The sequence below is a fragment of the Aphelocoma coerulescens genome, chromosome 1A, assembly GCF_041296385.1.
Source record: "Aphelocoma coerulescens isolate FSJ_1873_10779 chromosome 1A, UR_Acoe_1.0, whole genome shotgun sequence".
Classification (NCBI taxonomy): Eukaryota; Metazoa; Chordata; class Aves; order Passeriformes; family Corvidae; genus Aphelocoma; species Aphelocoma coerulescens.
Window position 1 is genome coordinate 57,557,361 of NC_091014.1, and position 27,740 is coordinate 57,585,100.

A 27,740-nucleotide genomic window follows, 5' to 3' on the forward strand; every position below is an offset into this window, starting at 1 on the left:
GGCAAAACAAAATATTTTGAGTTACAGCAATCTGAAGACTTGACATTTCCATTCTGCATTTTAGACAGCAACTGACAACCCTTAGGAGATGTTGCCCTCATTAATTATCCATCGTTGGATAGTAAGGAACCAGCTTTCAGTAGTTCAAAAATAAGAAAGGACATAAAAAATTGCATTTTTATTATCAAACTTGCACAGGCAAGGAAAGCATAATCTGGCAACAAACTGGCCCAAAGCAAGGATAAAACAATTATAAAATGAATAGATGAGTGTTTATTCAAAACAGAATTTCAAGAGAAAATATACTTTTCCATAGATATCTAATTAGGTTAGTCTATTGTAGCATAAAAATAATATTGATCACATTGCCAAAAAATGTGTTATAATACAAATATATCAAGAAGCTTAATTTTGGTATTCTTCAAATTTTCTGAGCATGAGAGACTGAATCTTTTGATCTTATTTATATCTTATTTATAGTTTAGCAGTGCCCAAAGTGCATTGGGGGTCATAAGAACACAGCAGGATACAAATGTTTATTTTAAGCTATCTTGCTTTTAAGACTTTACAGAGTGCCCAGAAATGGCTGGCTGCCCTTTTTCATTGCAGAATAATAGTAACATCTGTAGAGAGGGTAAACCAGAACTCTAATGAATCACTGGACAACAGCATGAATTTCATTATAGAAAAAACCTCAGAGACATATTTTTATGGCTTAGAGGACAACCTGAAGTAGCCCAGAGGCAATGGTTTTATATACTCTATTTAATCTTTGAGACTTGACCTAAAAGTTCCTTTAAAAGCAAAGTTATTTAAAATAATTTGATTTTTAAGTTATGTCCACAAACTATAACTTTGTCACAGGCAGTGCCAAAGTGAAAAGTAGTACTGTCAGCATTCTCATTGCTAAATACTTTGTAAAATGAGAAAAACCCTCATTTTAACACCAGCACTTGAGTCTATCTATTAAAATGAAACCGTAAAGTGAAAAATAAATTACTACAAGCTTTGAAGTGATTGATTAATTAATTTGGGAAATTTGGGAATTTAGATAAATTTGGGAATCAAGATAGTAGACACAGAGCAACTTTTTTCAAAATTTGAAATAAGCATTTTGAAAAAAAGGTAAATTTTTCTTTACCTTTTATTTTTTATTTTTATTTTAGCTGCTAAAATTACATGTACAGATATTATGAAAACAAAACTTCAGTTATTGTCAGCTTTTAAGGAACGAGCAATTGAATGTTACAGAAATGAGAATGCTAGAGGTGTATCAAGGTTCATTACAGAAGATTCCTTACACATTTTTAGTTTGTTGTTTGTTTTTTTTTTAATCCTAAATCCCCTGCTTTGGGATTCTCTCTCATCAGAACACCTTTTCTGTAAAGTACTGTCAGAGGATCCAAGCTTCAGGGAGCTGTTGTTGCCATCCAGACTCTTTCCCATTTGAAAGAAAATGATAGCATTTGAAGAAAGTTATTATGAGCAATAGTGAGAAATTTGCTGTCCCTGATCAAAGCTGTTTCTTGAGGCCAGGCATGGTTTGCTGACCTACTTTGGTCAAGGATTTATTCAGCCTACAGCCTGGGATGGGACTCTGCTGGGAGAGCCCGGCCGTGTGCAATTGATGATGGGATGATGATTAATTTGATTGTCACCAGCACAGCTCTGAACATGAGGCTTGTTCAGGAGGCACATAAAAGGAAATTCAGTGCAGTTTCTTGGGTTCTGCTGCTAAGAGAGCAAGGGATGCAGAAAAACAAACGCCAGCACTGCTTAAGACTTTGGCCAGCCAAAGAGCAGCCCAGTCTCTCCAGCACAGCAGCGTTGTTTGTGCTGGCCTCGTGTCCCAGGTGGGGATGGCGTGGTGCAGCTAGCCTGGGGACAATCACCAGCACGTGGTTGCTCATCCAGTGGGCGTGATGCTGCCATACCTCACTGAGAGCAACAAAGAGACAGTGGGATCAACAGGGGGAGTATGCCATGGACGTGTCCCTCTGCCCCACCAGTCAACCAGCTCTTTCTCCAGGCCACTCTGGCCATTTACACGGGCAGACAGCATGGAGGTGCACGACAGAGCCATGTGGCAAAACCGGCAGGCTGCAGAGTTGGGGGGGTCCAGATTATAGAGAGCTACACTCTGTGTACATCAGCCAGACACCATGACCCGGGCAAGAAAACCTATTGGCCAAATGATCAGCCACTGGGAGCAATTTATTTTTAGGGTACAAACTTTACTGGGACTAATTTCCCTTACTGTCTACAGGGGCATGCAGGTGAAATTTTCACAGGACTGCAATGACAGAACACAGGATACTGCTATCATTTGCAATGTTTAATACAGGTATTTGTGATACTGATTCCTTATGTTGATCCTTTTGTCATCATTTCAAGCCACTCCAAAGGGACTCTGAAGTATGGCCAAGTCATCTGTCCAAATAATTTACCAGTAATGCTTACTCTTGTTTTGCACATCACTGTGCAAACTGAAATGTGATGGAGACACTTTCCCACCAGTTTGTGCCTTCCAGCTTTGTAACACAAAGTTTCTTGTCCACAGGCACATTTGAAGGAGTTTGCTGCTGTTGCCTGGGATAAGAGTTTATTTTCTTCAGAGTAGCTCAGATGTGGCTGTGTTCTTGTGGATTTATGCTGGAAACAGTAATTCAGGGATGTTTTCATTATTGCTGAGCGGGGCTTACACAGAATCAAGGCCATTTCTGCTTCTCACCATCCTGCCAGCGAGTGGACTGAGGGTTCACAAGAAGTTGGGTGGGGACACAGCCGGGACAGCTGACTCCCAGCGACCCAAGGGACATCCCATACCGGCATATAAAGCTCACCATATAAAGCTGGGGGAAGAACAAAGGGGAGCACTTCCAGAGTGATGGTGTTTGTCTTCCCAAGTCAATGTTATGCGTGTCAGAGCCCTGCTTTCCTGGGGATTGCCTGACCATGGGAAGTGGTGAATGAATTCCTTATTTGCTTCGCTTGTGAGTGAAGCTTTTGCTTTACCTCCACCCACAAGTTTTCTCACTCCAATTTTGTCTCCCATCCCACGGGGGAGGAGTGAGAGAGTGGCTGTGTGGGCCTTAGCCGCTGGTTGGGACTAAACCAGGTCAAGTAGGTGTCATGCAGGAGGCAAGACGAGTTTCAGTATCCTCATGCATAATGAAGACTCCTCAACCCATGCCAGTACAAATGTCAGAATGACATAGTCACATATGCAGTAAATGCTCCTCCTGGAGAATGACCAGGCAACATTGTCTGTCTTTCAACTGAAGTTGAAAAGGATGCAGTAAAGTGGTCAGGATAAAACCTTCTCCAGTAGCCCCTACATGGAATGCTCAGCTGAGCAAAGATGTGAGCCTAGCCCTTTGGGAAAACCTAATCTGTGGCAGAGTCTTTTTAATGCCAGAAGGTGAACTCTAGATAAAAATGAGAAACAATGCAAGAAGTGCTGCAAATTATAAAGAATTATACATTCTTGCAACAAACATGGAAGAAATATTTTTGCCAGGGATTATTTCAAACAACAAGAAAAAAAAAGTATCATGTTTTAATGAAAATACTTGAAAGGAGGAAGCATGAAATCTAGCCTAATCTACACTAATTTGTTAAAGATTTGAATTAATTTCAAGTGTATGAACATATATGATCCTAATACCATTTATCTTTTTTCTTGTACCTCTGAATGAGAATTGTCTGTGATTGTTTGCAGGTGAGGAGAGGTAGATTGTTTACTCACTGGTTCAGATGGGAATTTGGCTTCTTGAAATTCAAGAAGAAAAATATAATACTGCTCTTGGGAAAATATTATCATAAATCAAAACTTACTTTTCAAGTAGTGATTTTCAGGGCTCTTTTCACTGGAAATGCTGGGTTTCTCAAGAAGCAATGCTTACACAAGCAGTGATGTCTTAAAGGCTCTTTAACAGTGCTCTGTAAATTCTCCAACTATTATTCATCCTATTAGAAATAATTTGGAATTTATAAAACCTCCGACTCTCCTGGCTGGCACAGTTTCCTTATTACAAATTAATTCCCTGCCAAAAATGGTTTATTTCTATCTGATGATCTGAAGCAGTTCCTTGCAAAACCAAAATAATTTAAATATTTATTTATTAAGGTAACTCAAAATTTGGAAGAGGAAAAAGAAGCAGGCAGCTGGTTTCATGTGAGACTTCAAATGTGAAGTACATTGTTTTAAGAACCAGTCACCTGGAGTTTGGTCAAGTTGATACTATTTATACATTACGATCTGATTAAATCTTTTAATGTTGGAGAAAATCTAATGGTTGATTTCCCATAAGCATATGAGGCTCCTACAAACAAACCAGGTAGCAGGAGTCCTTCCAAGGCTTTCTCACAGCAATATCCTTTGGGGAATGCAAACCTAGCTGTAGGTAAGGCAAATATTCACAGCTCAAAGTTACAGTCAGACTCCAGTAATAAATCACCATAAATATGATATTAGATATAAGCTTAAAGGCATGTTACCTCCCCGATTTTGTTTATTTATGTGTGTGGTTTTATGTTTGCATACTGCCAAGTAAAGTCTGATAGTGACACAGTGTGGACTCTGTCCAAAGTTTGAATACCTCCCTAAATGCAACAAAGTCTTGCATTTTCCAGCAGTCTGGTATCCCCTAAAAACTGTTATCAAATATGACTTGCTTCTAATTAACTGTCATTCTGAATCACAACCTCAGCTTTTACGGAGCTGAAGCTGTTATCTTGCAGATAACACTGAGATTCAGCCAACACGAAAAGTGGGCAGCAAAGGTGAAGTGTGGAGTTCAGTATTTCACATTACTGCCATCTCCTCTAACATAGGAATCAAAGACCAGAAACAAAACTGTGAGTGGACAGATAATTCCAGAGCAGCCATAAGGTGCTGTGACCCAAACTAATCACTGATCACAGTGATTCATTAGTTATATCAGCAATCTAAAATACATAGCATAGCTAAAAACCAAAGCTTAGGTTCTAACTCTACACTGTTTTTCAGATTAAGCTCAGCTTCCTTTTTGCATGTTCTGTAATCTATTCTTATACTAATCCTGTTGATTGTTTTTACATCTTGGGTATTTTCTCAGTCTGCGTAGAGAGACATAAACTAAGGGAACACCAACAGAAATTTTGAAAGAGACAGCAGGATATTTATACATCCTGGTAACACCAAAAGGACCTTTAAGGTGCATGGGCTCATTACACTGGACATTAGGCAAATAAAAACGAGACAAGGAATTTCCTTAAAGGTTTGCAGTCTCAGACATCGGAGGGTTGGGATGACCTGACAAGCCAATTCCCATTTCTCTTCAGTCTTAAAACAATTTGGCAGCTGTCTACTTCTTGCTCTATTTTCTAGGAATTAGAATCACAGAGAAATGCAGTGGATACTTAATTAAGGTATTTTCCTGTTTTACGTCATTTTCTGTTCCTAACCTCTTTCTACGACTGTCTTCCCTGCATAACAATCCTCATTCTCTGATGTGTTGTCCTCTTTCTGTTACACAAAGCCCCCTTTTATCGTAGCTTCATCCTGTGGTATCTTTCTAACTCTTTTCTCAGTGCAGTTATGCTAATGAGAGTTTCCCTGCATTTCACAGAATGATTGTTTCACCAGCTGAGTCCTATCTTCAGCCATAGGTACTTTAATAGCGACCAGATAGTCACCAGTATACAGAAGGTCCCACAATAGGGGTGGACAGATTTCTGCTGTCTGGGAAATACGTCTGTGTTTGAAGACCCTGGAGTTACAGCAAAAATTGTCAGATCAGGTAAAATAAAGTAGCTCCTATTATGATAAATTGAAGTTCTATGCTTGATTGTTCCTAAAACAAGGTGAACCATTTAGCCCAGCCTCAAAAGATTTCCTGCAATTGCTCTATGGAAGGTTTACAGAGCTGTTGATTTCTTTGTCTCCTTCTAAAAACATTGCAAAACAAAAATACTTCCCCCAAATCCCCCTCCTTCAGCCTGTTCTCCACAAAGCCAATTCACCTGAAGTGTTTAAATTGTTGTCAATAGGAAGCAATGATGCTGTGCTGCAAAACACCCAGGGACTTTAACCAGGTAAGAGCTTCTTTTAGTGGGCACAACACAACTGAGGAACTGTAGTAGCAGCCCGTAATAATTGTCACTTCTGATCACCATGGGAACCAAAGAGAGGTCTACTTTGCAGAAAACAGATCAGCAGTGACTCACTGACTGCTTGGGAAGCATGATTATTGAGAATTGCTAGACTTGTGTGGGTGACAGGGAATAGTGATGCCATTTCAACCATAGTCCCATGCAGCAGAGACTCCTCTGCTAGACATGCAGGATGAAAACAAGTAAATTAGTACTTTGTGTTCATTAGAGACAAGTTTCACCTTTATGACTTACTCTTTGCTATGAGAGGATTTCACTTCTAGGGAACGAAGTTCTAACTGAGCTTACACTGGCCTTTACCAGGTCTTCTGCAGCCCTCTTAGTGACAAGATTTAACCCTTGAGCAACACAGAGGTTTAGAGTTGTCACATCCTCTGAACTGCACTAGGATGTGGATGGCACATAAAAGACAAGCAGTACTTCTGTCTGGACTACCCAGAAACTGAAAAGCTGGGCCCTTTCAACAAAGCCCCAGGTCCTGCATCAAGAAGAGATGTATGAGACCAAAATTTGTAACACAAGATATTTTGAGTGTTTTCAGCTGGTCACAAACTGTAGTTTCAATCCTATGCTTTCCTACTCCAAAATTTTTCAATATTCACGAATTCAAGCAAATATTTCTGGGCTGCCAAAGAATCTCACATCTGAGATTCTGAGATTATAAAGCCCAAATCCACTCTTTGCTGAATTATTTTCACTGGCACCTCAGCTCTGGCTGGAGAAACAGTAACCACTGCAAGGAAAATTGTATTACAGCCCCAACATTTAAATGTTTATTTTTCACAAATGGTAATTCAAGATGTTTTGACAAAACCAAAGTATATTCCTTAGTAATAACTCTGTCATTCAATGGCTCCCTGTATTCAGTTCTCAGTTCTCCCATTTGAGTGCCTAAATATTCTCCAAGGATGCCATCACATGCACAGCTGGCAGCTGGCATATAGGGTTTCTTTTCTGTTCCTCCTCCTAACAGAAATATCCATAGATTGTAAGTTTTGAAAGAGCAGATACACTCATTTTTCCATGAAATGTCATGTGCTTTTATTAACAAAGGCTGCTCACCATAGAGGAATTTTCATGAGCAGCAAATCAGTTCCCTAAGTGGAATTTGGCCAAGATAGAATACAGAGTCCTGTCACACAGTTTCTAGATTTGTGGATCCTTGGGAAAACAAAAGACAAGAGTGCAAATTGAAGACAAGGGCATGGCCCTAGCTCTTCAGTTTGATGGGTACAGGCCTGCATAGCATAGATGAATATATGTCTATTTTAGAGGCTTCAGTCCATGATGCTGAACACTTGTCAGTTGGTCAGTAAAGTTTTGAGATTAAATGAGGCAGAGGAACAAAAATATTAAGAAACCACTGTACCTCCCACACATTCAGAGGATGAAACATTAAAAGACCAATTCTACAAAGTGCTCCAAGCTTCTCTGTAGCTCTGCACAGGAAAAACAAGCAATGCTGTAAACCAAGGAAAGTACCCTTTGCAACTGTCCCACCACCAGCTGCGAGGAGCTGTTCATCAGCAATCACCTCTTTCCTCCCTCCGCCCACAAACGGGGCTTCAAATGTCAGTACAGAACAAGTGATGTATGAGTTTAGCCCTGTCCACCTTTTTGATGATTCTTCCCAGCAACTGAAGAAGTGGATAAACAACTGGGTTGATTACTGGCATCTGCTGTTGGCTTTTCGAGCACAGGATGAATGCTGATATATCTTAGGACGACTGGTGCTTTGTCTGCTTTGGAAAAGACAATCGTGATCAGGTCAGGCATGGGCCTAATTGCTTTGTACCAAATAGACTTGTGCTATGCAAACCATTTAGGCCATTTGTGGAACATGTAGAGTGGAAATTATACCCTCATGCTATAGTAAGCAGTTAGGAAGAAAGCCTGAGTGTTTATCACTCAGTGCGACTTGAGTCCTCACCAGCCTGCCTTGCTAGAACAAGACTCTGCAGATATAATCTACAGACTTTCATTCACACTGAGAGATATTTTAACACCACATCTTAATCTTCAAGCTTATTTCATCTCTGTTTGAGGTCGACGGTCAAGAATGAGACGCATGTTTGTCTTCAGGAGCTGGAAGCCTGAAATCGTTGATAACCCAAGTAGCAGATTTCTAGAGAATAGCAATAAATAATGTCACAAATAATTAAAAGAGGACAAGCAAGGAATACTTTTAAATATCTCTTTTTTCAAGCCTCACATCAAACTACCACTATTTAAAATTCAAAGCTACAAGTTACTGGAAATCATAGTCAGTGGTGTTCATTGGTCATAATAGATATCAGGGAAAAGGGCAGGAATTTCATGGTTCACAGCAGTTTATTCCTTCAGGGCCACATTTTCTGTTTTGCTTTTTTTCTTTTAATTTTAAAAATGGTCATTAATGTACAGTAATATATTAATATGGTGCAGATTGGGTTTTTTTTTGTTTATTTGTTTATTTAAAGTATATGGCATATCAAGTCCCATTAAAAAGAGTTTGACTAACGAATTATGCAAAAGGCTAATAATTTAAATACTCATTCAGCCATATGTAAATGTACAATCAGTTTTATGTTCTGTGTGAAACTCACAATTGCTATTAACTTAATGGATTTTAAAACCTCAACAATTTGCTAAAGTAGTAATAACACTCATTCTGTTTCAATTTGCCATACTGGAGATGCTTACAGATGAGTCAGGGATACAAAATTCTAATAGTGATCAAAAATCCTTTACAGGTTAGGAGGATGAAGCACTGGAGTTTAGTCCCACTATCTCTAAAAATACTATCACTTCTTCCTTATGCAAGAACATATAATTGTTGTTACATGGAATGGAACACATAATAGTTCATTTCTTTAGCATTTTTTGCATGTAATGCTTTATAAAAGAGATATAGCTGAAGAAAAATATAAACAGACACATAAATACTATGATGAAGTATATTGTTCTTATTTGAATCAATTTCCTTGAGCAATATCTTTTTCCAAGGTGAAAATTAAACACCAATATTTGTATCATGGTATAAAAGTGACAGCAATAATTATAAAGAACCTTATGGCCTTATGCTTATTTCATCCTATTCTTAAGTTTTCACAGCAAAAATATTAAAATTTACAATATTCCCAAAAAGATGCAAACTTGTCAAATATATTACTCTGAAGTAAAATAACAATTAATTTACAGGAACCTACCATAGAAACTATTGAGTGGATAGTAGTGATGGTTTTCTATATAAAATCTATCAAAAATTGTTGGAGAAAATATATGAAGCGTAGCTGATAGCTAATGGAGTCTGCAATATGGCCACAGAGAAATAAGTTGCAGATCATCAAAGTTAGCTCTTGTGCAGAAACATCCACCATGAGTTCACTAATTTCATCTTTCACGGGAGAACAGCAGGAGGTTTCCATAATGCAACTATCATAGGAAACTGATTCAACGCTGTACTTTAAGCTTTACCCGTAGTTGGAACTTGCAACAGTTCGGATTTTTTGGTGCTCTGATCTCTCTTGCTCTCCGGAAGGCTGTGTAAATATCAAATTCTTCAGCACAAAGACATCTCTCTCTAAAGCACTGGCAACTGGTCTTAGTAGACTGTTCAAAAAAAGAGAAAGGAACAGATTTAGGTAGACTGGTAAAGCATTAGTAGAAAAGCAATACAGGAACATTCTATACATAAACCATAGAACTGGGTTGTCATTAGAAGCTGAGAGATTTGTAGTCCATGAACTGCAGACACACATGCACATAAACTTGTGGAGCTCAGAGGACCCTTTGTAAATTAGAAGCTGCTCATCTGTGTAGGACTTGAGTCAGCAGCTAAGCTCTGGTCTTGTGTGAATGAAGGCAAAGTGCACTTTTGGCTATTCTAAATAGCAAAAAATGTCAAGTGATTGACTCTATCCAGCCTCAGGCATTCAACTAAAGCACCTAGACAAGGACCTAAGTAACCCAGCCTCTGTTCATGAACCTCAGATGGAAAGGTGCACCCTCAAGACGGTGCTTGAGCCTTGCTCTGGTCAAGGGTGATGGTGTTTCTAGCTTAGACATCTCAGCCAGGTTACTGAAATTAGCTGTGAAGACCAACTGAAGTTCTCCCTGTTTAAGAGTGCTCCTAGAAAAGTCCGTGGGGCTTTAACCACTCATATAATAAAGACACTTACTATATGTGTTCTGCTCTGCAAGGCCTGTGTCCAGCACTGGGACCAGTCAAAATTGTTTCTGGCTCTTCACCTACATTAGGAAAGGGCTCTGCTTCTTATGGAAATTGTTGGCAGCTTAATAATTTTCAGTTCCCCACTGGATAGACATCAAAACAGTTCCCTATCAAAATTTGTCAATGTTCATTTAGTTCAACTACTGAACAGAAACTTCATTTCTTTTTTCTGCAGACATGAACTTATAAAGGACTTTTTTTTAAAGTTAGTTAGTCAAAACTCTTTACTCAGGAATAGACCCTATAAATCTTCAGTGTCCTATTTTAGCTGGTGGAAAATGAAGCCCCCACAGGTATTCCCACAGCAAGGGGAAAGCTCCAATACATTACTTAGTGGGTGACACACCGGTCCTCAAAGTCCTCCCGAAAATGGAGATGTTTTCTAACTGCAAAATCCTCATTCTTGGAAAAATCTTTGTCTCTGCAGATGCTGATCTAAGCACTGTTGATGTACCTCTCATGGGAGGTCTTAGTACCACTAAGGACATTCGACTTTTACTTGTTCCCAAATGAAGTAATAGAGAGTTTCCTTGCTTCTCAATCCTCACCAAGAAGACAACTTTACCACTGTCTAATTTATATCAGCACCCACTGAGAACTGGTCCCTGGTCCAGCCTTTAGAAGCTGTGATGCAGCTGGAGATGTAACTTGGTGGTTCCCTGACCAACTTAGAGCATCATAGGGAGCATTGCTACCTTGTCCCTGTTCAACAAATACATGCCAAGCACACAATGTTAATCAAAACATACTGTACCTCCAGCTGTTTGCATCTTGATGTCTTTATTTCCTTCTAATCTTAATTAGAAAACAAAAGACAAAGGTGGTTAAAATCTTAAAAAAAAAAAAAAAATGCAACAAAGTTAGTACTGTTTCAAAACCAGCTACTTTTATTTTGGTTAATAATGTTCCTGTTTTTCATTTTCTTGTTTTGCAGCAAATTTTGGAAGCACCAGTCAGTGACTAAGCTCTGTGCTGTACATATGTGACAGAAGCATTTTTTTGTGTTAAACCAAAAGAATATTACATTATTTCATAATGATATGTTTATGACTTGTCAATTAAATAGCTATAAATCTAATGCTTTTTCCCCACTGCTCAAAAATATAACATGGAAAAGAAACAGTTTCTGCTGGGTTTCATGTAAGAACAGAAATAAACCTGAAAGCAAGCACTTACTGTTATTACTGGAATTCACCACAATGCAAGTAAATACCTTCCAAACTAAAAATAGCGCTGTGGCTCTGCAAGTGCATCTATCACAGCCTCTTAGTCCTAACAGGGTTTTGTTTTCTTTCAATTCACAGAGCACTCAGAGTGTGGAGAAGCTGTTCAGAAGACCATGTACCTACACTGTCATCATCTGCTCTAGGATCGTTCTGCAAAAGTGTGTTAAATTTTAAATAAATGGGAACAATCCCTTTGACAAATATAAATAGCCCCACTGCCTTAAGAGGCTTCAAGGCTAGCCAGTCTGCCTGAAATCATAATTGATTTTTAAAGGATGTACATCCTAGTAGATCAAATGAACCCCAGAAAGGAGGAGAAATGCAATCCACAAGCTGCCAGTACCTTTGGGTGCAGCTTTCGTCTGACTGGGAGCCATGGCAGCTGCGTCCGACGGCAGGCCCACGTAGACCCCACCATAGTTCCTGGTGCAGAGAAACCATTAAAGGCACATCAGAGCTCAACTGGCACACTTCTCCCTGTGAAAGGAGCTATTTTTTTCACTCAGGTTCCTGATATTGATCACTAGATCCCAACAGTCTTGTGATAACAAACTCCACCCACCCAGCTTCTTCTGAATATATCGAGCTGAGGACAGAGCTAATCTGACACTGATGTTCAGCACTGGCACCACCAAAGCACCTCACTTCAAACAACACACACCAATTAAATAGTGCTTTGACCTCATTAATAAATAGGACCTTCCTCCCCCTGCTTAGGGTCGCACTTGGAGAAACACTGTTAATAGTAAGGAGCAAGAGTGTCTTAGGTACTTTGATAGCCCAACCCTCTCCCCTTCATGGACTTGCAGAGGATACTTTCTGGCTACAAAAGGCCTGTATGAAAAGCAGGGACAGATGCAGGGAGGTAAAAAACTGGGTCCTTAAAGCCTCTGCTGTGCCAGGAGTTCCTTGCAGAGGCTCCCTTTACACTGCTCTGCCCTGTTAGGTGGTGAGTTAATCACACCTCCTCCAGCTCCTGGGGTTCTGAGCCAATTTCTAATTTTCTTGATGATAGACTCACACTTCCTTCAACTTCCAGCCCAGCAGAGATCTCCCACCAGTGCTAATGGCATCTCCTGTGGCACTGTTGGTGTGAAGGCAGAGGCCACCGGCCCTTATTGAGCGCACCACCTGCAGCAGCGAGATAATGTGCTCTTTTTGCCACAAAGTTACCACCTTCCCAACTCAGCAACAGGCTGGGTGGACTCGTCAATACTTGACTCTGTGTGAGATTTCCTCCTCTCTTTTTGTTTCTCCTCTGCTTTGCTGGTGCTGGTGGGAGTTAGGAGGAGGGAATGGATATGTAACTGGGGGCAGAACTCACTGCAGCCTATTGCAAATAAAGCCAGCCCTGGCTGAGCAGAGCACCTACCTCCTTTTGTCATCATCTGATATGGATTCTTCTGCTCTGCAACACCGAAAGATAAAAAGCATGTTAGCAGATTGTTTCTTTCAGCTGCTCCATGACCATCTGGGTAAATTCAGGAGCAAGGGAAGAAGGGGACTATTACTTAACCCAGTTTAATTTAGGACATACACCATTCAACAAAGTACTCACACAGGTATATAAAAAAAGACCATTTTCCAATATAATGTACAGGAGGAAGAAAAGATTGAGAAAAGATGCAGCTTACTTTTTATGACCCCCACCAGTGACATCTGAAAGTAGATTTGGGAGCAGAAACAGGTGAATTTATACTCTTCCTGATTGAGTCCCCACACTACTCCCCACATAAAAGGAGCATTAGGCTCTGCATGTAACAGGAGCAAGCCTGAACTGCTATTCCCCCAAAAGATGACTGAAAGGGACTGGGTGTCTGTGCTGGCATGCGATTGGGATGAAGAGAGAGAAACTTTCACAGCAGCTATTATAGAAGCCAGAAGCTGTTACAGGGCCTCTCTATAAAATGAGGCACTGCAATTCCTAAATTCAGTTGTTTGCAAACCTAATGCTATTATTAATCCCATATAAATGGGCAATTAATTCTCCTTTAACTTTAGGGTAAAATCACAGGTCAGTCTGTAGATCAATAGAGAGTCACTGAGGTGATTGATTCCTCCCAATTATATACTGTCCAGTGTACCTGCACTGGAGCAGGGGGTAAAACAACCAGCATTGATGTGAAGAAAGATGTAATACAAAAAATATAAGGAATTTATTCTCACTCCTTCACTGTACAATGCCTGTGCTGCAGTCTCAGTCTGCATCCCAACATCGGTGTTCACACAAATCACTCACCCACCTTTGATTAAATATTTGGATTTTGAGCTCTACTTCCATGGCTGGGTATGGATGGGGCAGCAGCTGCACTTTAGCTTGGTCTGCAACCAATTTATTTATTCTAAAAGGTTGATGTGCCTACAGTTTAATCGTTGGGGCTCTATGCCCTTACAGAGCACTGAAGCCAATGGGATTTTGGCCTGAAGAGCAGAGGGCTCACAGCAAGATGCAGTCTTAAGTGCAAGAAAATGGCCTTAAACCTCCTGGGAGGGGAGCAAATGCCTTAAAAACACTGCTACAACTTGGAAATTTTCTTACATCTACCTTCTTTCTAAGGGGCAGAACATTACCAACCATCCTTTCTGCATGACCGCAGTGAATAAGGGTACACAGGTCCTTTTAATAGTAGAGGCTTGGAGTAAATCTTACTATTTTGCAATTTTATTTGTGCAGGGCATAGCACTCTTCATCTGCTGTCTTTGTCTACATCTTACCACTCAAGAAAGACTGATCAAGACTCATTCTCTGGCCCTTCTACCACCCGTTCCTCGAGGAACTAGAGCCACTTCAGAAGGCATTTCCCATCTCCTGTCACCCCATGTGGTCACCTAAGTCATCTTACTGTCCTCATGCACTCAGCCAGAGAATGCAGAGACATTTTTTCTTGAGGACTGTGAAGCTGCTCTGTCCTAGCGTGGGCCAGTTTCTCCTGAAGAAAATGGAAAGCCTGTGTATATCAGTGGGTGGAAATGAGGATGCATTTTCAGGAAAAAAAAAATTCTACTTTAAGAAAGGGACTTTGGGTCCCAAAAGATCACAGTCATTTCTGTTGAACCAACCGAATGTGTCACAGGACTGATTTTCTCATACAACTGGGAACATTTTCTGTAATCCAGATTAACCATTGCCCAGAGAAAAGAGTCCTTTAAAAGCACTGACAACTTCATGCACAGTTTGAAGCCTCTAAAATGGAGTTGTAAGAATAATAATCAATATTGTCCAACAGGAAATTAATGTCAATGTTAAAAAAAAAAAGAAAAATATTCTAGTAGGAAACAGGGCCATTTTCTTCTGTTCCAGAAATGTTTTGTAATATGGCATCACAGATCATTACTCTAATTCTCTCACCAAAACAAATTATCCAGCTCTATGATTAAGCAGATGAGGGGTTTTAAACACTTTGCTTTCTTCCTTTCCTCTTACTAGCTATAAATCAAAGCAGTAATTTTGCAATACCTTTTTCTTCAAATGTACGACAGCAAAAATAATCTGGGATTGTACAGACCACAGCTCTTGGGCTGGGTGATGACTGGGGGCAAACTGTTGTGGCCCTGCCAGAAAAGAAGGAGTGAGCAGAGTTAGGAGGAACATGGGAGTGTGAGAGGGAAAAGAAAGAAAAATTCTGGTGATGGCACTTAAGGAAGAAGCCATTTTACACACCTTTCTGGGGGCTCAGGAAGGAGTGCTGCCCCAGTTTATTTACTACACATATTCACACACCTCTTGCCTTCACACACGGTGGCTCTGATGCCATGATGACTTTTTGCCTTTTATTTTATACCTTTTTACAACTTCTGTATTCCTAGTGCTTTTTGCCTACATTCTTGGACTTGTTTGTCAAGCTGAGAGACTAAACATTTTAGAAGCTTTGTAGTTAGGGATCAGTGTGCCCCAGACCCCAAGGTCCTCTCCAGAACACATTCTGCAAGCTGACATAGAACCATCCAGGGGAAGGTTCCTTGGGGAGGGGGGCTCACTTGAGCCTCTCCTTGGGGAATCTTTGATAGATCTGCTAATTAGTAAAACCTATAATGTGATACCAGATCTTTTGGGGGTGTGCATTGTGGTGTGCATTTTGGTGCATTCGACCTGGACATGGTGCACCTGAGGATCCTTAAAATAAATACCAAGGTAAAATCTCTTTTCCCCTTCTGACCATGTTTGACTCTTGATTTTAACACCAGGAAAAGGCATGAGCTCAAGACCCCTTTTGAAAGGTGCCCACTAATTTCACACGTTTCGTGTCTGCTGAGTCAGTGAGGCAGGTGCTGCTTCTGTGCCCAGGCTGGGTGAACACAGGTGGCTCTGGGGAGCAAAGCTATGGCAGCAACGCTCAACCACGTGGGAGTGAGGCTGGAGAGAAGCTCCTTTGGTTTCAGCAGTGCTCCCATTGCCACATCTCCTGGGCTCAGAGACATGGATACAGGAGTCCAGCAGTCCTGCAGGGAGAGCAAGCTAGGATAAGCTTTTCTGCACCAGGAATAGACAGCAAAAGGAACTTAACAGTCCAAGGTGCTTTGTGCTGATCGGCTGCTGTGTCGCTGCCTCAGATGCTGTTGACATCTGCAGAAAAACTGAGAGCATGGTTTTCAACAGGTAGCATGGGCAGTCCTGGAGCTAACAGGCAGATTTAACAGCAAGTCCATATAACAGCATTCTATTTTCAGCTGAGTAAGTGTTTCTTTTGGTAAGGTTTTGTCTGTCCCAAGAGGCTTTCTGTCACCCAAAGTCTGAAAAACAAACTTTGTTCATATGTCAGCTTTTACATCAATCAGTCCTATGTCCATTTGATGGTAAAAGAAGCTGCCATTTCTCACTTATTTTAAATGTCAAATGACAGGCATTCACACTAATTCATTCCATCCACATTTTTCTTACCTCAGCTTTTATGACTCTGTTTGTGCTGAGCATTACACAGACTCTTTCTAGCTGTGCTCAGTAGTCCCACCAGAAATGATTCCTTGAACTTTGAACAAGTGACAGACAACTACTCCTCAGATTCTTGGTGTTTCTTGGGAACAAGGGCCTGTCATTTGTATTTGATGGATTTCCTCTCAATATTTTGAAACAGGCTTGAGCTGCTGTGTCCTTTCCTTCCTGCTGTAACTAATCTTCCCCCAGACTTAGCCACACACTGAATATCACAGGCATTGCATTACTTTGCAGCATATCCTTTACTTCTACAGCTAAGCTTTTCCAGTTAGCAGTGATGAATCCTTCTTTATTAGTGGGGCAGGAGCATGGGCTGAAGCTGGCTGACAGATTCTGGGCTGGAGCACGGAGGGCAGATGGGTTCTCAGAGCATATGTCCTTCTCGTCGCCACACAGCCCTCAGTGTCACAGCGCTTTGCAGGGGAAGATCATATCATCATCCCTCTCTTACTGGTGGAGAAACTCCAGGCCCCTAGGGCAAAGCAGCTTCCCTGCAGTCACCCAGGAGGGCTCAGAGCAGGATCCAGCCCTCTCTCCTTCCATCTGGCTGCTTACTCCAGGAGACGTGGTGCTTTGGCAATGAGTCACAGTCAAGAAATGAGAAATCTCACGTTAGAATAACCAGATTCAGTATCAGAGCATGCTGTAAGGATGGCCACACCTAAACGCTTCTCTGGATCAGAACTGATATGACTGAAATTTGACAGTAAAAAAAAAAAAGGGGGTCATTTAAAGAGAAGCTTTAGCTGATGAAAGTAAAAAGGTGTAAAAAGCTTCTGTGGATCTATAATGTTAGTTAATATAAATCTGCTTTGTTCATTTCTATGAAATAAAAATAATTTTTCTGATATTTTACTTCCTTCATAAAAATCTTTTGTTAAATATTAGAATGCCTGATTAGGGCTTTTGGGTCATCACTGCCATTCCTCATTAGTAGATCTGTGTTTCTAACATCTGATGAGAAGGTTTTAGAAGAAGATGCTATTACTCACATGGGTTGTTTGGCTGGCTCCACTATCCTTAATCTGAATGAGTAATAGCTCCAGGATTGACCCTTCCCCTTTGTTGAAGACTGCACTAGTAATTAATTTTTTTCTAAGTTATCTCAATACTATTTTGAAACATGACAGATGAACTCACACTAATAAGTAGAATGCTTCCATTTTAACTCCTGCAGCCTGGCTCTATAAATGCTTACACACATATAAACACAGTTCTACACATCCCCATTCCTTCAAGCACAGAAACATGACTGCTACATTCATAATTTAACAGTGCGTGAGATTCTGAAATTTAAAACTACTAATAAGCAAAGAGAAAGATGCAGTTCCAAGTCAGTCCTTAAATCATCTAAATTGAACAATAAAAAATATAAATAATAACAATTAAACCAGTGGGTTTGTAAATACAGAAGTACTGAGGGCAGTGATGCTGCAGGCTGCATCAAGAAGAGGTTCCTTACAAGATTGCCTTCTGTAATTTATTTATTGTCTGGCACTGCAAGCCCAGAAAACAGACTACAGAGGTAACACAGATCTCAAGAGTATCTGTGGCAACAGTGTTGATCAGCCAAGTGACACCTGTTGTTAGTTCTCAGCTGTGCTCTGTAATAGCAAGGACAAGCCTGTTGTTAAGCTCTTCTCTCCACTTGTTTATCTGAGTTGACTGCCCTCATTTCTACACCAGGATTCCTCCATCTAATTAGAGTAGTTCTTCCAAGTGAAATAAATAAAACAGAAGAATGTTCCTGTTGCATAACATAACAATCTTTCCCAGGTCCCTCAGTTGCAAACTCTGGTGGCAAATACCAATTACATGAAATAGAAGAAGGCAAGACCTCGGGAGGAGTTTTTATGATTTCCTTTGATAGAAAAATAAATGTATGGCTGAATAAAGATGTGCCTGTACACTTCTGTATCAGCAAATAAAAATAGCTCTATAAAAGACCTTGCACGTTTGGAGAAAAACAGGATGGGTAGGGCTGCCCTCTGCTACCCTGCATCAACCTAATAGATACTATCTTTAATGCAGAGAATACATAGAGAAGGTGGGTACTTTGAAAAGGAAGTTGGATGGGTTAGTGGGTCTCATGCAAAGAGGGGAAATTTGTCTCAGTGGCTTTCTAAATCTCTCACTGGGCCTGGTGGAAATTTATGTACTGGCTTCATACAATTACTTGGCCTATGGTAAAAGGTGCACTGGCACACGACAGGGAAAGGCAGTCTGAAGTAACAAAACCACCTCTGTGAGACAACTGCCTCAACAGAAGGAGAGAAAGGAAATTTCTGTTAGAGAAACAACAAGCAAAGAAATCTGTAGAAAAGTAAACAAGACAAGGAGTTGTTTTGTGGAGATGAAAGCTGTCACTAAAGACAGTAAACATCTGGTAGTGTTGATTAGACGTTAGGAGCCAGATGAATCATGTATGACTGAATCTGGTGTAAGGCTAGTAGGACTGAAAATATGTCCAGGGTTATATATTTAAAAGAGTAGAGTAGAGTAGAGTAGAGTAGAGTAGAGTAGAGTAGAGTAGAGTAGAGTACTTACACATCTTTTGTAGTCCCTGTAGCACCTAGGAAAAAAAAAACAAAAACCAAACATGTTTACCAGGTAATGGCATAATCCTCTAAACCAACAGTGCAGTAATAGTTTTTCTGTCTTTCTGTTCTAAACAACACAGAAGTAGCAACAAAAATTTGCTACTGTCAGATTGTTCAGATTATCCTTAATGATTATCCATACTATCCCTTAAATCTATCACATCTGGGCCAGACTCTCAGTGTGTGAAAATGATGCTGCTGTGGACCAGTGCCCAGGTGCAGTCACTCAAGATGGGAGCAGCATAAGAAAAAAATAATCCTTCTGAATTTTATATCCTTCACTTTGCTCAGTCCTCTGGTGGCTTTGTCTGCTACAAAGCTGGCACAACTAACCAAGCAGTTACTCCCAAATGCCTGATTATTCTGCCATTTGATGCAGTTGTAGAGCTGGCACTACGTGTGTAAAATGCTGCCTCGTTCTTCCTGCCAGATAAACAAAGTTTTATAAAACGACTAGACAGAACTAATATAAACATCGGGACACAACCCATCTAAAGCCCAAGACATCTAAGGAGATCAACCACCCCTTAATTCATCTTGGTATTTAACAGAAAACTGGAGACAAAAGCTGCCACCTGCCTGCCTGGTATAAGGGACTGACTTTTTTTTTTGTGACTCAGATGTTTCTTGCTGGGAGAGAAATATTCACTGAAGTACAAACTCTTTCTTGTTCCTTCCAAGTTACTAATGTTATGTTGTTCTTGCTAGTCTATAATTCAGCTGAGTAACCAGTAAATTATCCCTTCTGTTAATTACAAAAGTTAGGGCAGACATTACAAAAACCTTTCATTTCTCCTTTCCTCTTAGTACTTAGCTGGAAAAGGTGATCTGAGCTCACTGTGAAGAAACTGCAGTAGCCAATCTCAGAGAATTTTTGAGTTTGGAGGTAGGTTGGGTTTTTTTCTCCTATGATACTTCATTTCTAGGAAAACTTTTATTTTTTCTGCTGCTGAAAAATATACATAAACAGCAAATACCTTTCATCTCACTTTGATGTGTAAGAATATGCCTTCTGCATACTTATTTTAAACAGGAGGAAGAAATAGTCTTGCAAGGCTTTCCAGCTCTGTCTACCTGAATGGAATGCTTGAATGGCAGAGAACATCACCCTCTACAGCTAATTCCTGAACGTAATATCATTCCCATTTCCTATGACGTGACTATCCCTCCTTTTCCCAGCAACAACACAGACTAGACTTGTACAAGACTACACATTTCTGTGGCTAGTCTTGCTTCCAGAGTCAGCAAAATGTCAGTATGGCTGTACGTATCAGCAGAAAGCCTTAATTAAGTTGGACAGAGTATCTCTATCACAATAAGCTCAGGCCCTTGCTTTAGGACTTTACTCCACCAGGCAGCCTTCTGAGACTTTTTAGCTTTGCAGGCACATCTGTGAAGCACTACATGTAAACCTCTCAAATTAATTGTGTCCAGGTGGAAGGCTAGCACTGCTGTGTGAGCTCAATCTCTGCCACTGTACGGAGACATTTTCTGCTACCAAGGCTAGTTCATCCAGAGTCAGCTCAGCAATGAGCCTTCAGGGCACCGCCCTGTACACCTAGACAGAGCCCAGGCATCAGCAACACTTCAGACAACATGTACTTTGAAAAGCCTAGCTGGAGCTAGCCAGATTTTTAATTTTTTTCCAGAAGAAACTATTCCTTTGCTGTGCCTGTTCTGCACGAGGGCCATGATTTTCCTATTTTTAGTCTAAACTTACTGCAATCAAAATCAGTTTCTCTAAAAAGGTTCATGGTCCTTTTTGAGGCCTTTGCTGAGACTTTTCTAAGTCTAAGCACCCTGGACACCCATCTGAAAAAGGTGTCTTCCTTGCAGGAAGTACAGCAAAAGTACAGAGTGTTTAATACACAAACTCAAGCTGAGTGAGAAGAATTGTGTGCCTACAGTACTGCTACGCTCCCCAGAGGTGATACTCAAGTTCCAGTCAATCACAGGGCACACTTCAGCGTCATATCCATGTTCAGTGCCATGCCCGTCTTCAATGCATTGTGGTACCAACACATTCTCCCTCTGGAGACAGAAGATGTCCTTCAGACCCATCGGCCTGGGCTTTGTGTAGAGCTGTACAGCCATGAACCTGTGTTTGGAAATATGCCACTAACACTCACACATGGCAGCACTTTTTTCCTTGAGACATTGGCAAGAGTACTGCTGCTGAAAAATCACTGCAGGGTTTTGAAATGCATGTCACACAAAAACTTTGAGAACTGAGTATGATAAAAAAAAAATTCACTTTTTAAGAGATCAGTTTTACCTTTATAATAAATAAATTTTTAAAAAAACATCTAAAAAGAAATACATCGTTTTCTACTTTTTTATAAGGACAGCTAACCAGTTTATCCTCACATTCACTGATGGGATTCCATTAATTTCAGTGGGGTTATTTCTCATTTTCACCAGCAAAAGTGAAACAAGTGTTTGGTTCAAATTCCTTCAAGTACCACTAAGGTACCCGACTACAGATCTGAAAGTGTTTCCAGTTAACAAAGGAGTTTTCTTCCTGCAAGAGTTCTGAGCTTGCAAATGAACATCATTTTACCGAGGTGTACCATCAAAAAACCTGTGTAAAAGCTTACAAGGCTTTGTTCATTAGGGAGCCGGAACACTCCTTATACACAGATATTATTTCTCAAGGAACTCAAAAACGTTTCATTTCATAGGGACATGTTTATTTGTAAAGTCCAATCCATTCACCCTCACCCCGTTACTTCACTGACATATTTGTCTAACTCTTGCGTGTTTAGTGAGCAACACAATTTTATATCTACTCAAGTGCCTTCTGCCAGGAGTTCAGCCAAAGAATCTTGTTTACCACCAATCAGCAAACACTCTATAGCTCGTTCCATAGCAGCAAGGCTTAGTGCTCTCATAGATATGATGGTTTCCATACATGACTTGACAAAAGCCTCACAGATTTAAAAGCTTGTCCATTTTTTCCCACTGTATCAGCTTGGCCTAAAAAAAGGCAGCACTTGACCCTACAAGCCTTGTCTTGATAGGCCCTTGTTTGCTTGGTTTTTCAAAACCTGCCTAAGCTCAGCAAGAGATTGAAGAGTAGCCATGAAGCCAAATCCATAAAAAATAGGCAATACTGAATTGTCCTGAATGACCTCTCTGCTCACACCATTTACACAGCAGGACCACGGGTGCATTTTGGCATTTTAGAGCTGCAGAAGGAGAAGAAAGAGTAGAGCCCGCAAATAAACATGGCCCATTCAGCCACACATTGCTCTGGGCCCCAGTGATTACAGAAGAAAAACATCCTGTCTAGAGCATTGGAGCTGTGATCCCTCAAAAAACCCTGAGAGCATTTAAACAGTCGCAAATCAAAAAGAAGAATTTATCCCAAAGCATCTTCCATTAGGTGAGAGGGGGTTTTGCTCTTTCAGAACAAAAGCAGCTTCTCTTGGTGACACTGCAGGATTTCAGTAAATGCAGGCCTAATGTGAAAGATGGTTGAGAGAAATTGATAGCCACAGACGATATTGCTCTGTGCTGAGAAATGCATCAGGAGGGAAGTCGAGAGACAAATCTTCAGAAAAACATAAAAAGCATGAGAGGCAACCACTCATATGAATAAACACATGGATACAAAAAATGCCAGGACCCGACTTTAGAGCAGATTACGAAACATTTTCCTAATTTTTTTAATGGACAGTGCCCTAGGGCGTTTTCTTGCACATCAAATTGTTACAAAAAGCAAATAAATCCCCTCCAAATTATACATACGTACATGCAACTGTTAAGATTAAAAATGAGTTTTCTACTGTAGTCTCCTTTGTGATGTGCTCCAACAGTCAGCAATATGGAAGTGCATTCTATCAATGAATTTATTCTATTTATACCCCACTGTAACTGCAGACAGGATTATATCAATTTGTTTCAAAAATTAGAAAAATTATTACTTCTTCAGCTCATCAGGTGGGAGTTCTCTACACAGACTTGACCCAATCAATAGAATGGCACGATGTCTTCCTGGGCATTGCACCAAACTTGAAGTTAATAAATCTCTTAAAACTTGGTGTGAAAGTTCTCCTTCATCATAACTTGACTGTATTTGAAGCTTTCCACAGACTAACAGCTTCTCTATATATTTAAATTAAGGCTAGACTGACAGCCTCCTAGGAGTACCATAATTTAAGGTGCTGTCATTGCTACTACAATAGATACGGAAAGGAGGAGGCAGTTAAAATTTTTTAGTGGAGAATCGCTAGAATGAAGGGAAATGCCTTAACTCAGAAAAAAAAAAGTAAATTAATGTTTAAGAGCATATTTTTGAAAGAAAAAAAAAAGAGCTATTTTTGAGCTTCTAAAACTCCAGGAAATATCATGAAAGAAGGATATGTAAAATGAGATAACAAAACATAAGGAAAACAGCAAGTTGAGAAATAAAAAATAAGTATAATCCATAGCTAATACGTAAAATAGCTAGGTAATTTAAGAAGGTTGTATATACACCAGTTTACTTGGATAACTGAAGTTGCCATTTCCCAGCTGAAGAGCTTTTTGCCACTGTCTGATACTCCATAAAGAACATTTGAATGCTGTGAGTTATGATGTTCTGGAGTACTGCACCACAGCCTGAAATGTTATTCTAGATCATGTCTATTAGTTTAGATCTCACAGACCTTAGAGCTGAAAGCTCTGATGTCATTCTAGCCATGAAATAGAAGATAATATCATTAGCTGAACTATCACCATATATACATCTGCTTAGGAAAAATCAAATTAGGCTACAATAGAAATTTTACCAGAGTAAGAAAATGGGGATTGGCGTAACACATTTAATGCATTCCGTGAAGTACGCTACAATATTGTACTTAGTCATACAATACGACACAGAGTGCTACAGGTTAATTACATGTTATGCACCTCTAGCTTTGACATTACTGACTACACAATAGTCATAGCTTTAGCATTAAAGATGCAGTCATGCTGTGCACGCCACAAAATTAGGTTGTATTTACACAGTCTTCACATCTTTCGGTAAAATTGTGAGTTGCACTTTCCTTGAAAGCTCGAGGATTCAGAATAAAAATGGTAAGTCTTGTCCTTCCCCTTTATAAAATAATTTTAGTTTTATTAGACACACTTTGTAAGGAATGTTAAATGAAGTAAATAAATAGTAGACATCTGACATCTTACTTCTATTACCAGCTGTTCTTTATTGTAAGGTCATAGACTGCACAGACTCATTTCTGACTGACAGTGGTGAAAGTGAGAAGAGAACTGGACCTTTCAGAGCTGCATTCAATAGGGGGAGGTCTATCAGTGCAACAGTAATAATTCCATTATAGTAATGATGTGTTTTATGTGGCATGGTTGGGTTTTACCTGTGCTAAGCCCTTGGAGATCTGTGGAATATTTCTGAAGAGCATGTGAAAGGTTACCAAAAACTGCAAGTTCAAATATTTTATGTATAATGGTATAAATAAGTTTAACTATCAAAGGGGTCAGACCTTCAGTGAAAATACTTTATGTATCTACAAGCCAAAACCTGTTGAAGACAACTACCTCTAATGCAACGGGACACCTTTAAACAAACTTTGAGTTCAAAATAATTCACTAAATAATACTTCTGTCAGAGTTAGTCCATTTGACATTTACCCATTTGTACCCTGGTACAAGTTCCACGGGGCAGCCAGAGCAACATTAATATAGAAACTACCACAAATGGACTAATAATTGACTCAACATTTTTGTCTGAACTTCTCTGAAACTTGCACTGGTGCTTTTACCCAGCAAGCAGAAAAGGGATGTGAACAAGCATCACCCCAGTGGTATGAAGCTAGACTTGTCATATACAGAAAGAACTTCCAGTCACAGCAGTGTGGGAATCAACTAAAGGGAGAAAATTCATGTGTGCAAACAGGGCAGCTCTAATAAGAGCACTGAATGTTCAAGCAAATTCACACAGTGCATTCTTTATGGATGAGAGAGGCCTCTGATAGACAGACATAGTACCTAAAACCCAGCTTACAATCATTTAACGTAAACCAAGTAAGGAATAGTAGAATCACATTCTCCTCTGAGTGTGAAGTGCAGAGTTGAACAGGTAAACCAGCAACACGCCCCACAAACGTACACACATAGGTACACCCTAGAGAAGGCAGCATCATTCACATTCACACAGGCATGACCAAGTCAGGACTAGCACTGCCCAAGGCACCACGGAAGCTCTGGTTAAAGCAAGTCAAAACAGTAAGAGATGGGGACCCAGTAATTCTAAGTGGTCCAGCGATTATTTTGCTGTGTATTTTCAAGAGCTGAAAGCTCACAAGTGCATCTGAAAGACTGATAAAGGTACTGGAACAGGTGGCAATGTTTGCCAAGTGCAGCTAGGATGAAAAATGATTGAGAAATGCTCATATTATAATTACAGGGTGAAGGTCCACTTATCAGTTTCCATGTACTTTCCTTTTCTGCGGGGGCTGGGGGGAGAAAGAGCACAACAGCACCATCTTCCCAGATCTTATCTCTTTTGAAAATAGCAGTGAACAAATAAGGGAGCCAGCTGGACGCACCAGCCAGCAGTACACATTAACATGCATGAAACCTCAATCATGAAATAGCCTCCAACTTCTCCAACAAGCAGAAGGAGAAGATGTGGCACAAATTCATTTCAGAAGTGGCATTCGTGGCCTTATAGGGAAGCGAAGAGGATGGAGCTGACACCCCCGGCGGGATCCTTACGTCCAGCTCCCGGCCTGGGCTTGCCGTGCCTTGGGCAGCTGCTGTCGGAGGTGGTGATTCCAGCGACAACCGGGCACCAGAAAGCCGCCGGTGCCCGCGGCAGGCCACATCACCCTCTCTCCCCTGAGCAAGCGGATCAGCCTCGGGAGAGGAAGATGCTCTTGCAAGAGGGCGGGCAGTGATTCCCGCGGCTCGGACGGGCATCCCCCGAGCCGGGGGCTGTATCCCCGCCGGGTGCGGGTGCGTGCCCGCCGCCGCCCCCCGCCACGCAGTCCCCGCAGGGCTGCCCCAGCACGGCGGGGATGCTCGCCCCGCCGCTCGCCCAGCCCGGCCCGGCCCGCCCCGCCGCCCTACCTCGCCCGCCCGCGCCGCCGGCCGTGGAGTTGCCGCAGCCCATGGGCGCTGCCCTGGCCGGCGCTGCGCCCGCCGGTGCGGTGCGGTCACGGGAGACAGCCGGCGGCGGGCGGAGCCGGGTGGGAGATAAAGCCGCGGGGACCCCTCCTCCTCCTCCTCTTCCTCCTCCTCCTCCTCCTCCTCCTCCTCTCCCCACCCATCGCCCGGGAAACCGCCGGCCCCGAGAGCCGCTTCCCGGCCCCAGCCCCGGCCCCTCACCGCACCCCCTGTTCGTCCCCAAAGAAAGCCACACCCCGCTTCCCGGGCTGTCCCCTCGTCCGGACGGGCTGGAGCTGCTAAACCGGAGACATGGCTCAGCCCAGGCTCAAGCCTGCAGGACTCCGAACGACTTCCACGGCAGGCAACAAGCCTAGAGCCTCCCCGGGCAGTGGAGATGCTCCCTGGCTCACACGTTTCACTGGAGCTTTGGGACGCCCCTCATTCACCAAGGGGAACATCGGTGTGACCACAGGACCGGGCTGCAAACCCTACATCTGCTATGAATAACGTCCTGTTCACTATTTTAAGCAAGTCTTTATTGACTGGTTTGCATATTTCTCTTCTTATAAGAAACATGATGGTGAAACTGAAGACCCATTGAGTTGAGAAGAGCCACAGATTCACTTTCCCCAAGTAATATCAGCAGCACTGAGAAACATGAAAGATAAGTTTGCAAATTCTTCAAGCAATCATTTTCATTCAACATTTGTTTCATTTACCGAAAAGAAATTAACTTTCTGTTAACCCGAACCTGTCTTCCACACAGAGAAGTAAAATACTTTAAAACCTTGATTGGCTTGGTTACCCTTCCTCCCTCCTCAAATGACCAGGAAGCTGAAATCCAATGGATACCTCTAGATACAACTGCAAATACTCTACATAGATAGATAGATAATACTGCTACAAAAAAAATTGCTTAAGGGCTCAGAAAGATGTTTTAGAGGTGTCATAGAAACACCAGTACAAGCATCACATATGCATATGAGTGATAATTGTCTACTACAAAAGGACCAGATATAAAGTGCTGCTGCCTGATCTTGCAGTCTGTTCAGAGAAGGGGAAAAAAAGACATCACAATTCTCTTACCGGTTTCCCAGGAAGTACACATTAGAACAAAGCAGCTCCACAAGCAGCAGAGGCAGTAACATCCAGTCTCCTATGGATTTTTGCCCTAGGGAGGAGCACTTACATGGGCTCACTGATGTTCACCTCGGGACAGGGTGTAAGATCTTCCTCCTCTGACTGGCCACCTATTTTCATGTCAATTGTAGAAAGCCAGTATTTTCAGGGTCTTTGTCTATAACTTCCTGACAAATTGCCTGAACCTGAACAATTAGCTCAAAATTTAATAGTAAGACAGGGCTAATGGTATGGGCACATAGGTATGGCCACACAATTCCTTCACCACCAGCAGCCCTAAAGCAGACAGACAGCAAAAATGTGTGAATTTTTCTGAAGAAAAAAATCTCACAAAGGCTCAAAACCACCTCTTTTTGATGGCCAGT

The 27,740-nt window shown here is 41.2% G+C and overlaps 1 protein-coding gene across 3 annotated transcripts; it reads right to left on the reverse strand.

The window, feature by feature from the left end:
- Nucleotides 1–8,336: 8,336 nt before the first annotated feature.
- C1AH12orf75 (chromosome 1A C12orf75 homolog) lies at nucleotides 8,337–26,290 on the reverse strand. 3 transcript variants are annotated; one of them, XM_069002956.1, is made up of 6 exons: nucleotides 26,197–26,290; nucleotides 19,076–19,100; nucleotides 12,968–13,003; nucleotides 11,939–12,018; nucleotides 11,124–11,159; nucleotides 8,337–9,747 (listed from the first exon to the last, which is right to left on the reverse strand). In XM_069002956.1, the coding sequence occupies exons 1-6, from the start codon at nucleotides 26,237–26,239 to the stop codon at nucleotides 9,740–9,742; spliced, it is 228 nt and encodes a 75-aa protein (XP_068859057.1). In that variant the 5' UTR covers nucleotides 26,240–26,290; the 3' UTR covers nucleotides 8,337–9,739. The 3 variants fall into 3 exon arrangements, with proteins under 3 accessions (XP_068859057.1, XP_068859060.1, XP_068859059.1); XM_069002959.1 differs by having other exon boundaries at nucleotides 11,124–11,164; XM_069002958.1 differs by having other exon boundaries at nucleotides 11,124–11,200.
- Between the last annotated feature and the right edge of the window lie 1,450 nt (nucleotides 26,291–27,740).

What these genes read in the sequence shown, in the direction of transcription:
- C1AH12orf75 (XM_069002956.1), bottom strand. Translation starts at nt 26,239, where the DNA reads ATGGGCTGCGGCAACTCCACGGCCGGCGGCGCGGGCGGGCGAG. An exon ending in CGGCGGCGCGGGCGGGCGAG is followed by an intron (nt 19,101 to 26,196) that starts GTAGGGCGGCGG and finishes TTTTTTTCCTAG; the next exon opens with GTGCTACAGGGACTACAAAA. An exon ending in ACAGGGACTACAAAAGATGT is followed by an intron (nt 13,004 to 19,075) that starts GTAAGTACTCTA and finishes TCGGTGTTGCAG; the next exon opens with AGCAGAAGAATCCATATCAG.